At 36.3% G+C, this 12,798-nt stretch overlaps 2 protein-coding genes and 1 long non-coding RNA gene across 4 annotated transcripts; 2 read left to right on the top strand and 1 right to left on the bottom strand.

The window, feature by feature from the left end:
* Positions 1-1,099: 1,099 nt before the first annotated feature.
* Positions 1,100-3,162, top strand: LOC112504998. Of its 2 annotated transcripts, none has more exons than XM_025108947.1 (3): positions 1,100-1,171; positions 2,441-2,646; positions 2,940-3,162. In XM_025108947.1, exons 2-3 carry the CDS (start codon positions 2,473-2,475, stop codon positions 3,033-3,035), a joined length of 270 nt encoding a protein of 89 aa, XP_024964715.1. In that variant the 5' UTR covers positions 1,100-1,171; positions 2,441-2,472; the 3' UTR covers positions 3,036-3,162. The 2 variants fall into 2 exon arrangements, with proteins under 2 accessions (XP_024964715.1, XP_024964714.1); XM_025108946.1 differs by having other exon boundaries at positions 1,100-1,178.
* A 2,164-nt stretch (positions 3,163-5,326) lies between these two features.
* On the top strand, positions 5,327-6,530 carry LOC112504997. Its single transcript, XR_003068306.1, has 2 exons — positions 5,327-5,446; positions 5,926-6,530. It is a non-coding gene; the product is annotated as an uncharacterized LOC112504997 (long non-coding RNA).
* Positions 5,574-7,362, bottom strand: LOC112504996 (protein RADIALIS-like 1). The gene is made up of 2 exons (XM_025108945.1): positions 6,929-7,362; positions 5,574-5,835 (listed from the first exon to the last, which is right to left on the bottom strand). Exon 1 carries the CDS (start codon positions 7,180-7,182, stop codon positions 6,934-6,936), a length of 249 nt encoding a protein of 82 aa, XP_024964713.1. The 5' UTR covers positions 7,183-7,362; the 3' UTR covers positions 5,574-5,835; positions 6,929-6,933.
* Positions 7,363-12,798: the final 5,436 nt, after the last annotated feature.

The raw sequence follows: 12,798 nt of genomic DNA, 5'->3' as shown, positions 1-12,798 counted from the left end.
GGAATTCCAATTCCTTCATGTCATCTTTTTTATTTATTTATTATTAACCTGTATATCCAACCTGTTATGCGAGGTGACTAATCCCAGAACGACCACCTGCTTTGTAAATAGCCAGGAGTGACCGCATTTGAACCTCCGTGGCCACAAGAGAATTTTTATTTCTTCTTGGATTTGAACCTGACACCTCTTGGTACTTTTGACCTTTGGAACAAAATCTTTTTAAAAAAAGGTTGTTATGGTTATTATATTTAACTACTCAATTTCATCCCACCACGATGGTTGTCATTACCGTCACCATTGCTACTGCCTTCACCGTTTCCACGACCGTTGTCACTGCAACCAAGACCATTACCATAGTTGCCTTCAACTCCACCATCACCGTCGTCACCACAATCATCGTCACCGCCATCACTACCACCGTCAACACAATCACTACCATAAACACCACTACCGCTTCCACCCCAACATCATTATTATATTTAACAAGCCAAACAAACAGATTCAAATTCTTTTAGCTGATTCCATTCCAATTCTTGCAAAACTAAACACATGGTCAAATCTGATTAAATTCGATTCATATTCATACTGATTTGAATTCCTTTGACAGTTTCCAATTCCAACAGTTTATTATATGAATTAAACGCCACCTAGGTCTTCGAATTGGCACTTATACATATTTCTAATTAATTGACGACATCATAAACCTAAGAATATTAAGGGGGTGTTTGGGATTGCTTATTTGAAATAACTTATACTTTTTTATAAAAACATTATCAACTTATTATAAGTCAGAAGAGTTTAACTTCTTCAAAAACTCTTTATTATCGGTTTAACACCGGTATAAGTTGTTTATCCAAACACTCAAAAATGTTTATTACCGGTACCTCACCGGAATAAATCAATAAGTTGTTTTTATAAGCAATCATAAACACCCCCTAAATAAATTGTTAAAAACATTAGTCGATTTTTTGATCCAATGGCCCATCTGATATTAAAGCCCAATTATGACATGCAGCCCAATTGGACTTTCGGTTGAACGACGACGTATCGAGTATCAAAGTTCATCGTCATCCATCCCACCAGTCGTATAGAATAACACAGGAGGGAATAGCCTTTTGAAGTTCGGTTGGTAACGACTGTATTCAACGTTGATTTCGTCTTCTACAACAAGGTATTAGGTATGTCTCCAATCTCTCTTACACTGTGATTTCTAGAGATTTGAATTTTACCTGATCGATATGAATCGAAGGAATTTGGTGTTTTAGGGATCTGTTCATCATTTGTTTTGACAAAATGGATGAAAATTTGAACATCTAATTGAAGATTCCTTCACAACAATACAGCACTAGAAGCTTGAATTCAACTTATATCGTTTTGTGTTGATTAGTTCTTGAATTCAGGATTTGTTAGTGGTTTATTTTAAAATCTAATCTGAAATTTAGAGATGTATAGCCTTTGATAACAGAGGTTTCTTCAATATTTTTTCTGGTGTTAGTTTGATTTTGTATCCTAGAACCCTAAAACTACTTGCTGTAAACAAGTTCATATATTAGCTTCTTGTTAGAAAATATTTGATAAGTGATAACAAGTAGCTAATATACGAGCTTGTTTACAACAAGTAGTTCTAGGGTTTTAGGCCACATGAAGAATCCCCTGGTTGTGATTCCTTCTTAAGACTATACATCTCTAAATTTTTAGATTAGAATTTTAAAACATTCCGATTTCTTTCGTGGCAAACTTTCAGTTAGATTGTTGATGGTCATTGATTTTGACATTCAAGATCCCTCTCAGTGTTGTTATAATTTTCATGGAAAGGATGAGTAAACTGTTGTTACTACCATATGCACTCTATATGTTAGAACAAGCAGAATTCCTCTTGGATCGCTTCGTTCCCCTTTGAGCATTAATGTGATTCGGTTTCTGTCTCGAAGTTGTAGAACGAAGCTCAGAGTCCAATACTTTCCTACATTCTGGTAAATGTGAATTGAATTTGATCGTTTAAATTGCAACTGAAGTGAAAAGTTTATGATGTTATCTTATATGACAATCTGTGACGCACCTTTTGGTTCCCTCTTGTGGTTCTATTCGGTTATAATTTCATCTCACTGTTATCTCTTCTTAGATCGTCTAAGAACACCTTAACCTAGCAGAAAACTGTGCTAACTCGTTATCAACACTTCTTCTTTGGATCAATGTTCATTTAGGAGCCCACGGACCACCCTTTTTTCTGAGTATTCCTGAATATCTGTCACTACGTTCATCATGAATATTTAATCACGTTAGTCATCATGAAGATTCACAAAAAAGGTGGTTCTTGGGTTCATAAAACATTTAAGGTTCCTGAATGAACCTCCCAATGATGTATTATTTGTGCAAATGGATTCTGAGAACTATCATTTTGAATCATTACCCATCTTGTTAATTTTTCTTTCATCCAAAGGTGACAACTTTTTATCGAGCATCAAACCAACAATGACAACCAAAGAAAGTCCACCGCCCGCTGCTTCTGCTCCAGTCATGACATCATGTCGTAGGAAAAAATCAGAGGATGCAACTTTCTTGCAGGATGTGAAAGATCACATTGATGAATTTATAAACGCATCCATGGATGAACATAAGACATGCTTCCAAAAGACTATCTCAAAGGTTTGTTTCTAATACTAACATACTCTCCCAAATAGAGATGCACAAAAAGCCCAAAGCGTCCTAAAAGCCCGATCGGACATAATTTTTTCAAAAGCCCGATCGGGACTAAAAAGCCCAATCAGGCCTATTTTCACATCCAATGCTCGGGCTCTTTTCTTTTTGCTTACTGAAAATGGGTTTTGAAAGGCTTGGCCCGGGACCGAAAAAGCCCAGGCCTTGTGCATCTCTACCCCCCCAAACCCCGATGTTTGATGGTTTAACTTTTAACATTTATAGCATCATGCGTAGTGCAGATGTTTGGAATGTCTAAAGTTGTTGCAGAAAGAAACGCCGATAATGATAAGGAAGTTGAGAGTTCATTGCCCCTACGAGTAGTCGTTTCTGATTAGTATATAACTGTGTCATTGTAGTGGTTGCAGCACGTGATTCGACTTCAATGATTTTATGAAATCGTTTGCTTAACGAATATGCATGCTCTATAGAAATTGGTTTTCGTATGAGTCTTTTACTAAAAAATTGGGTACATGATGGTGAGGTAAAATGTTCTAACCGAGTAAGCCTTTTCAGTCTTACCGGGTCAACAACACTTGTTGGTTAGAAGGTGTTGGTGGACAATATTATCTCTTGCTAGGTAAGCACTGCTTATTGGAAGGTCGGATATGCTAAATTTGGGCAAAAATTAATTACTGGCAATCCCGACCGGCCCTATACGGAGCGCCCCTCCAAAAGCACCAATGCGAGGAGGTATTTTTTTGGCTAACTTGGTGGCTGAGGCTAGCGGGGGGGCTGGGATCGAACCCAAGACCTGTAATGTATTTGGGCAAAATCTTCCTACCCCTTTACCAACTAAGCTACTCTTCGACAAGCGGTCGGATATGCTAAATGTAACAACACAACCAATTTTTATGGTCCGAAAGACGATAGAAATTCAAGTGAAGAACCCAACAACAAATGTGGATGACGATGATTTAGATGTTGTGAATGTAATACCAACGAAGAGATAGTAACCTTAATGTAAATAACGAGAGATGCAAGATCTAAGCATATAAACAAGTCATAACGAAATAATACAAAGATTTAACGTGGTTTCATTGTCGATGTGATAATCTACATTCATCAGAGGGAGGGCGGGCCTCATACAAAATATTAATTATTAAATGTGATTAATTTTTTTTTGGGACCAGTTTACATGTATCGACTAGTTTACTAAGCGATTATAAATGAACTGGAGTCAACACAGATGAACCTCTATAATTTTTTTTTTAAAACTATTGCATTTTTTTTAATAAAACCACAATTGAATTTAAAAATATTTTAGTTTATTAAAATGGTATCATATGCAACAATTTATCCGGTAATGACTTGCTTAAGTCCTTGTCATCACTTTTACGTAGGGGTGTTCGCGGTCCGGTTTGGGCGGTTTAACCCCTCAGACCACAAACCAAACCATAATGGCGGTTTACAAAATTTTGAAACCGAGCGGTTTGACATCAAGTGTCCAGACCGGTCAAACCAGACCACAAGAAGGCGGTCTGGTCTGACCGGTCTAGGCGGTTTGGGCCTTTAATGGAATTTAAATATTAAACTTAAAAAACATATACGATTTAGAATTTTAGATTAAGTATCCATTTTAACAAATAACTAAACAAATAAATGTAATAATTAAGTAGCTCTTGAGTACAAAGTCGAAGCAATCCAAAGCACAAACAAATAAATATATATTACATATTAGAAAACAAACAAATTAATAAAGTTAAAACTTCACTGTGAGTATTGAGTAACAAAATCCACGACTTCACAACCTTCAATAGTTCAATTCTTGAGTCTTGATTTCTTGACCAAACAAAATAGAAGCCAAATTTAAGTTGGTTGAATCACTTGATTGATGTCTTGATGATGTGCGCCGAAATCAAACCATATATTAGAAAAATCGATAGAGTTATTGAGGGACTTAAAAATTGGAGACTGTCAATATTAAATGTGTTATGGTTTAATGGTTTTAGGCGCCGATTTTGATTGTGTTATATGTTAGGCTTAGGGATATGTTTTAGTCATAGCCCATTAGTTAAAAAGTTGGATTGCTAATACTAATATATATGTATATATATATATGTATATATATATATATATGTATACATATATCATATATATATATACATATATATGTATACATATATATGTATACATATATACATATATATGTATACATATATACATATATATGTATACACATATACATATATATAATATATATATGTATACACATATACATATATATGTATATGTATATGTATATGTATATGTATTTGGCGGTCGGTTTGGTCCAAACTGCCCAAAAAAGATTCCAGACCGCAGACTTGGTTCGGCCGGTTTGAGCGGTCCGACGGTTTTTTTGAAGACCCCTACTTTTACGGGAAGGATTCTTAATCCGTGTTATGCTCATCCAATAAGGTAAAGTGACATATCGGGTAAGCATTCAGTAAACGACCCCTTAATTAAAGCTTTTACGGATATAATATGAGGGAACAAAATGTAACAAAGTGGCAACCACAGTAACCAAAAATGTAATTATTTTAAAATATGGACTAAACTTGACGATTAATGTCAACATGAGGGACCAAAAGTGTAAATTTGTAACCATTAAGATTATACAAACCAATCGTCCTCCTCCGTTGGTTCTACGTCGAATAACCAATGAAACGAATCAACCTCGAAATTATTTTCCCGCCTTTTAGCTTCGTCTCAAGATACTGCAACCACTCCCTCCATGGAATCATGAGGTGTTTATCACGTTTTCAAGGTTAGAACATCTGGAAACCCTAACTTCACTCTAGAAATCTCGTTAATTTGTATGTATTTAGGTTGTCAGATTCATTATGTTATGTTCGGCAACTCGAATTGGCAATTGCAAAGTTGTGAACCCATATAATGAGGAAACATTTGATGAAATAAATTGAAAATGAAGCACAATTCACTTGTGACTTCATTAGATTAACGATATACAATGACCGGAGAAAAAACGAAAGAAAACGAGAGATTTTCTGCCAGTCTGTAGCAAAAATCAAATTACATCAAGGAACTCCAAATTATTAGTTGAATCTGCTTGAATCGAAGTCGATTATCGTTGCATTTTTATTGTTGCTACTTGTCGATGTCCGTGCTTGGTTTCATCGCTTTAGATTTTTCATCCTGCATTTTAGACAAAAGTTACACGAAAGTAGATGAAGAAATAGCATTTTCCGAAAAATATTTTGTTAATTCATGCGTTTGTTTCTGCAGTTTTGATACGGAGAAGATCTTTATGTAAACGCCATTGCATGTTTGCTAGTGAGAGGAGAGCTGCATAAAAAACCCAGTTATGTTCAATTAGGTATATAAAACGACGTCATTCTGCTGATTTTGCAGGAGAAACTTGCCATGTCTGCAGCAGGAGGGGTTTATATGAACTGATATTTTGTGGGCGATCTTAATAGTACAAAAGGAGTTAATAGCTATAAACGAAACGCAAACTTGAAGCCACCAGCCTGAATCTGGGTATGCATGGGTGAACACAAGTGGTATTAACTGGAAAGTGGATTTTATAGTGTCTTCAAGTCTCTAACCTTAGTATAAATGGTAAAAAGATGAAGCTTAGGTTTATGGTATCTTAAGTATAATGCTCTAGGTAAGAACTGTTCTCTAAAGGGATTTTGTTACCCAGCAAAATTTATGAAATTATCCCCAAAATTAAGGATTTGATGGATTTGATCAGGTTATGGAGTCCTCATGACTAGTCTAGTTTATGTTCTTCACTTGTAGCCAACTTAGATTTCTTACATTTTGTTGTTTTGTTCTTACAACTTGATTTCAAAAAAAGGGAGATTATAGATGCTAATGCTTTTCTATGAATGCATATGAACTTGATTAAAGATGCCACATGTTGCTTTCATGAGTAAAAAGTGAGGCTATTGTTTCTTTTTTTAGTAAATGTTATGTGCAACCTTTAGCTGACTAAGTCCATGGGATATGAGTCCACCACCATATACACTCGACCCACGAAACCTCTCCTGGGAAATTGGTTGTCCCACAAGAAGAGGTAATAACACCAAAAGGCTCGAACTCGAGTCTCCAACTCTATTGTGAAAGTATTCAAGTTGTTTTGCCAACTTGACCATCCCTTGGGGGTTTAATAAGGTGATAGCTAGCCGCTAGGTATAAGTCTGTTCTTCGGTGAACTGATTCCATACATAAGCAAAAAGTTCAATATACCAAATGCTCTCGTTGTGGGTTACTGTTATATTACCTTAGCTATGCACCTCCAGTGGTCCTGTAATTGGGGAAAGGAACTTGACCATTTTCGATGTGCTTGACATCCTCCACAAGGACTTCATAATGCTGCTTCACCTCCTCTGCAGTCTTGCCACCAACAGCCCTGGCAACATTATGCCAACGATCAGGGGTATCCTTGTCAAACACAGCCAGAGCCTTCTCGAAGGCCTTGTTCTGCTTGGCAGTCCATGAACCTGAGCCACGTGAAGACATTGAGCTTGATGCCATATGAACACACTCAAGAAAGAGGAAACAAGTCTCGGTTGATGTGTTAATGCAAGGAAAATTTAGGTTAGGTGAGTAGAGATACAAAAGGCTAGGCAGGCAGAATACAAATGATCTCAGAGGATTGGCAGAACACTCTTTCAACTTAAGGCTCAAGAGCTGATATGTGTCAATAGGTGGCAATGTGTCTCTTTTATAAGCTCTAGGAACAGAGGGAAGGGGGAAGTGGGGTCATGCTAGATGGCCTATAAAGATTGCAAACGAGAAGAATTTTAAAGGATTCGTCTCTTTAAGCACCACAAAAGTGAGCAGGATGACAAATTTCTCCAGTATAGAAGAATCAATATATCCAAGAACCATTTATCTTCCTATTTGCCAGTGATTTCCATATCTTGGTTGACGTCTTATTGGTAAAATCTCCCTTTCAGCATGTGGGTTCTCCTCTGTAACACAATATTATAGTTCTAAAAAAAGATGAAGCGTTATAATTGACATAGGAGACTTTCCTCAACTATATTATTCCTTATATAGCATATAAACTTCAAATATTGACACTACATGCACATGATTTGGTTTTATTTGTGGCCTTTTCAATCTTTAATTAGGCATATCTAGCAAGTCAGTGCCTTACCAAGGATGCCAATTGAAATAAAGTTTGTATCTCGAAGGGTTATATTGAGAAAGCTATTTTGTTATCATAAAAATAAGGCGGGTCCCAGCCACCAGATCAAATAACCATACAGCACTTCTCAAAAGGGTGTCAAGACCAATCTTACCAGTTTTAGAGTTACTAGAAAAGAAATAGCCTTTCATGGGTTATCCGAAGATGTACTTTGTCCTGAAGAAAATTCCAAGTCTTATAGCTGGCTACCTGTGTTTCCGTACATTGATTTGTTATGTCTAGAGAACCTTAACACGTGTTATGATTCTCTCATTTACAATAGGGTCCTTTTGTTTTTTCTTTTATTTTACATACATTAGAGATTGATTTTTTTCCATCAAGAAATATTGATTACCAGTTTACTGATGGATATGGCCTATCATCTCTTCTAATGAAATCATATGAATTATCATGATTCTTGAGAGCATAGTGAAAATGATGAGTAGATGACTCGATTTTACCTAGTACTATAATTTTAACATTTGTTTTAAAATAAAAGGCGACAGCTTTCCATCTTGGTATAGTAGGAAAATTGTCTAGTCCTAACCTTTATTTTATTCAGCCTTTTCGGTCAACCTTTCTTTTTGCCACACTTTTTGCAAACCGAGGGTCTCTACTGAAATAGCAACTCTATTATCTGAGGTAGGGGTTAGGTCTGCCTTCCAGTCCCATCTTCTAGTGGGATATATATTGGATTTGTTTGGTTTCTTTTGGTTTATAATAGAAAAAAATGGTGGTTGTTGGTAACTACCTACCGGTTTTGATCTGTGAATGTGTCCTACGTTGCTTTATAGTCTTTGATAACTTCTCGGCTCTATTCTGATGCTGTGCTAACATATTTGCTGTCAGATTTTGTTAGATTTGATATCATCAAACATCAATGAGAGGTCTTTTTTTGCGTGCATGTAGTGTTCCTTTGTTTTAATCTGCCTTTTTATCCTTTACACCCAGTTTGCTCTGCTGCGACTGTTGAGATGCTGATGGTGACTTGTCAATCATGTAAAATCAATGTCAACCTGTAAGAAAGAAAATCCTGCTCTTTTTCATGTTTAACCTTATATAATGCAAGTAAGATGTGATTAATGTAAGTGAGATTCATCACATCATGGCACCCATGACACAACTTTGGTTGTGCTAGAAAATACCATGAAGTAATGTAACTTTATATCATACCATTGAGCTAGAAACCACCTGTTCGCATTTCAGATGAAAATTGACTGTACGAGTTGAGTCACAAATTAGCTAGCAACTTCAGTTAAAACAAACAATAAGTTCAGCATCAGAAAACTCCTAATTAAGGCATCGGAATAATGTTCTCATCAAGGACGAGACCCCTTTTTCATTATATGTTGCACATATTTAAAACTCAGATTGGCAGTTTAATTGCAATATACTATTGACATCTCTCGACTCTCATAGATGACGATTGTTTGCTTACAGGCCATAGTACCTTTTTTCAGGTTGTGGAGCCAACATTTCCTGTCATTGGTGTAAATGGTTGGCTCCTTACTGGATACAAGGATAGATACAAACTTGTTGCCTTTGATTTTCTTCTGTGGGATGATTGTATTTGTATGGTTTAAAATGATGCTGTACGCCTTTAACTTCTTACTTGATTTCCATCAACATTTACACTGACATACTTGTTGGTATTAGATGAAACTATGGACACCCATTTATGATAAATGCTTTATGTACCGCTAGCACCATAAAATTTATTTTCATTTTTTTATTATCTATTTGGAGGCTGGGGTGGAAGAGACTTGCATTATAGTGTTTGTATATTCTTTTAAGCAGTTCTTACTTTCCGATCATTAAGTTCAGTTATGCTGCATACTTTGAGTTAATAAATGCTTCTAATTTTTTCATGTTACTTATGATGGCTGATGGGATGAAAGAGAAAGACAAATCACATGACAACCTAAGGTACATGAGAATGTTATCTCCATTTCTTGGATGTTATATCGCAAGGATACAGGAGTAAGATTTTGGTACACGATAAGCGAATACTAGGATTGAGTGAAATTTTTTAAGGATTTTTTAGTATGCTTGTATACACGTGTGTATGTGGGTATTACATAAGTTTGAAATCAAACTAAAAAAAGAAATTATCTTAAAAGTTACAATGTTAAATATACAAGATAAAAATATACTATATACTGAATATATAACAACAAACACATACTTAAGTAAGCTGTTTAACTTGGTGGATGTGAAAAAAAAAATCAGAGAATATCTGGCTACTTTAATTCTTATGACTAGTGAATAGAACCATATTCACTTTTAGTGGCAGAATACATATCTGCATGGGGCCATCATAAAATTCTGTAATGCTGTCACAATCTTTGAGGTTCATCCTGGGACAACAAATTTTTAACTTTCAACTCTTTACATGGCCTAGAGTAGCCTGGTTGCATTAGACAAATGACACTGATTATTTTGCTATCCACAAAACTATGACTTTGAATATGGTGGCCCGATTCATATTTAGAAAAATCTTGAGAATCTGCTGTTTTAGATCATTTGACATACACTTCAGCTGGAAAGGAGGAAATAGAAAGGGGCTGATTGAGATCGCATTCACGCGTGGTATTGTTCACTTGAGAATCTGCTTTATTGGGTCTTTCTAAAAATTCCCCGCACTGCATTAATTAGTTAAATGAACTTAAATGAGTTTTCAATTAGGGGCATGACCTTTTAAAAAGAATTAACTCAGTAACCTTCAAATGACCTTTCTCTGGTGTTTTTACACCAGAGGCAACTCTGGTGTATAACACCATGCTTCTGAGAATCTTGAAAAACCACTAGAAAGTTGGTTTGTAGAAGTCCATAGAAGGTCATTTAACTAAATACCTCAAACTATCTCATGGTGGAACCGTGGAACAACTATGTCAAATTCATTCTAATGCAAATGTAGCATCGTAACGAAGTAGAAATATTGGTGTCAGGATGAACCTTAAAGATGGTGACATCTTTACCGATTATTAAAACGGGTCTTTTGGATGAATGACCTTAAATGAGTTCTCAATTAGGAGCATGGCCTAATTTCTTTTAGCTCAATAACCTATATCTGACTTCCAAACATCCTGCCCTGACAAAACAACTTTTGCTCCTGTAAAAGCTTAGAAATATACTAGAGGATTAGATTCTTAAAATTCAGTTTTTTTAGAAGGTCATTCAGCTAAATAGCCCTTATTAAACATAATATCTATAAAGTTCATTGTAGGTGAGGTTTCATGTGTAAGAGATGAGGATGCACAGTCTTAGATCCTAATGTGAATGAAATGATTAGTGCTGTGAATGTTGGCCTAGATATAGAGGATTCCTAGTGATCATTAAACATTCCTGTATTTGCAAGTTTGGAATGTCACAGAACTCGGGAAAGAACTCGAATCTTAAAAAATTCAAGTTGGTGAAGTCGTGTATGTGCATTCTCATCCACATGCTGATGGGGGTACGGTGATTATGACCTGAAATACACACACACACACACACACACACACATATATATATATATATATATATATATATGTAAATAATGCAACTTTCCGTAGTAAGGAATCTGTACAAGAGTTATAGGCAGTGTGTGAGGTAAGATGCATCTTTATATTGATAAGTTGAAACAGCATCATTCTATTGTATAACAAAGTGGATTCCTAAGTCCTTCTCAGAGCCCTTCTGTCTAGTCTAGTCTCGCTCTTGTGCTTATGCTCCATTCTAGCAAGTTGAAGCTTTGAACTTTGAATGGTCCCTGACCGGCATTTCGTATCTTAAAAGTTTCCTTTTAATACTCGAAATTTATAATCATAAGCTATAGGAGCAGTCCCTCTCCCCCAGTAGCAAGAGAATAGGAATCTGCAATTTTGTTGGAGAACTGGTCCTCTAAAATCTAGTATAGTGAACTGAATATTTGACATATCTCAAAGATTCCTTTTTAATATGATGAAGATATCAAAGGCAGTTATGGATGCTCCTGTTGAACATCTAAATTTGAACCAAATGGCACTTGGCTTGGCGGTGTCCAGTAACCCAGATGAGGAGTGTGTGTGAGTTTCCTTTGCTTTATATAAATGTTATATACTTCAAAAGAGAACATCCAGGTTTGAATTAGTCAGGTGACAGAATCACCATGATGATTTGCTTAACAGACGAATGGTTGTGTGAGAATAAGAGTTAAGGTGAGAAGTGTAAGAAGGAATTTGAACCATTGATCACTTTTAATCCCAAAACAACCCATGAATTGCCTTTAGAATGGAATTAATCCAGTGTTGATCTAATGGTTCTCTTCAATTATGATTGATCCAAGGATGGAGATCCCTTCTTACCCTTTTCACAATAACTTTCATTTTCACTGGAACCCAACCCAAGAGAGGGATTCGAACCCTCGATAGTAAACTATACCGTTTTGAAGTATTTTTCTTTAGACATATGTATATAGTAACACCACACCTTCCCCATATCCCACCTTTAGGTGAGATATAATGGGTTTATTTGAATATAATACCACCCAATGTTTAGGAGTGTTGTGATGATGCTCCAAGTTGCTTCCTAGCCATATTTTATGGTTTTTGGCCTCAATTATCAGTATACATCACCTTCTTGAGCACCCCCACCGCTTCGACCCCATGGTCACCATAGGGAGGAAAGTTGGCCTTTCCAGATGCCCACCACCCTAGCGCTAGGGAACGCACGGGAACTTTAGGCCTTAATTATTCAGTCGATACGACTTGTTAAATGGTTGTTTGTTATAAGTTAGGTGTTCCAGATAGGGATGGCAATGGGGCGGGGATGGGGCGGGGACCTCAATACCCGTCCCCGTCCCCGATCCCCCGTATGTGTCCCCATCCCCGTCCCCATCCCCGCCGGGGATTATGATCACATCCCCATCCCCGTCTCCAACGGGGAACGGGGATTTTTTTTAAAAACAAAAAATTATTGAAATACACTAATATTAATAT

The sequence above is a fragment of the Cynara cardunculus genome, unplaced genomic scaffold (genome assembly GCF_001531365.2).
Source record: "Cynara cardunculus var. scolymus isolate 2C unplaced genomic scaffold, CcrdV1 Un_Scaffold_7752, whole genome shotgun sequence".
NCBI lineage: Eukaryota > Viridiplantae > Streptophyta > Magnoliopsida > Asterales > Asteraceae > Cynara > Cynara cardunculus.
This window is presented reverse-complemented; position numbering and strand designations above follow the sequence as displayed.

Excerpts from the sequence above, each read along its gene's own strand:
- LOC112504996 (XM_025108945.1), bottom strand. The coding sequence starts at position 7,182 with ATGGCATCAAGCTCAATGTCTTCACGTGGCTCAGGTTCATGGACTGCC.
- LOC112504998 (XM_025108947.1), top strand. The coding sequence starts at position 2,473 with ATGACAACCAAAGAAAGTCCACCGCCCGCTGCTTCTGCTCCAGTCATG. Across the intron at positions 2,647-2,939 it reads TCCAAAAGACTATCTCAAAG|ATGTTTGGAATGTCTAAAGT; the intron begins GTTTGTTTCTAA and ends TGCGTAGTGCAG.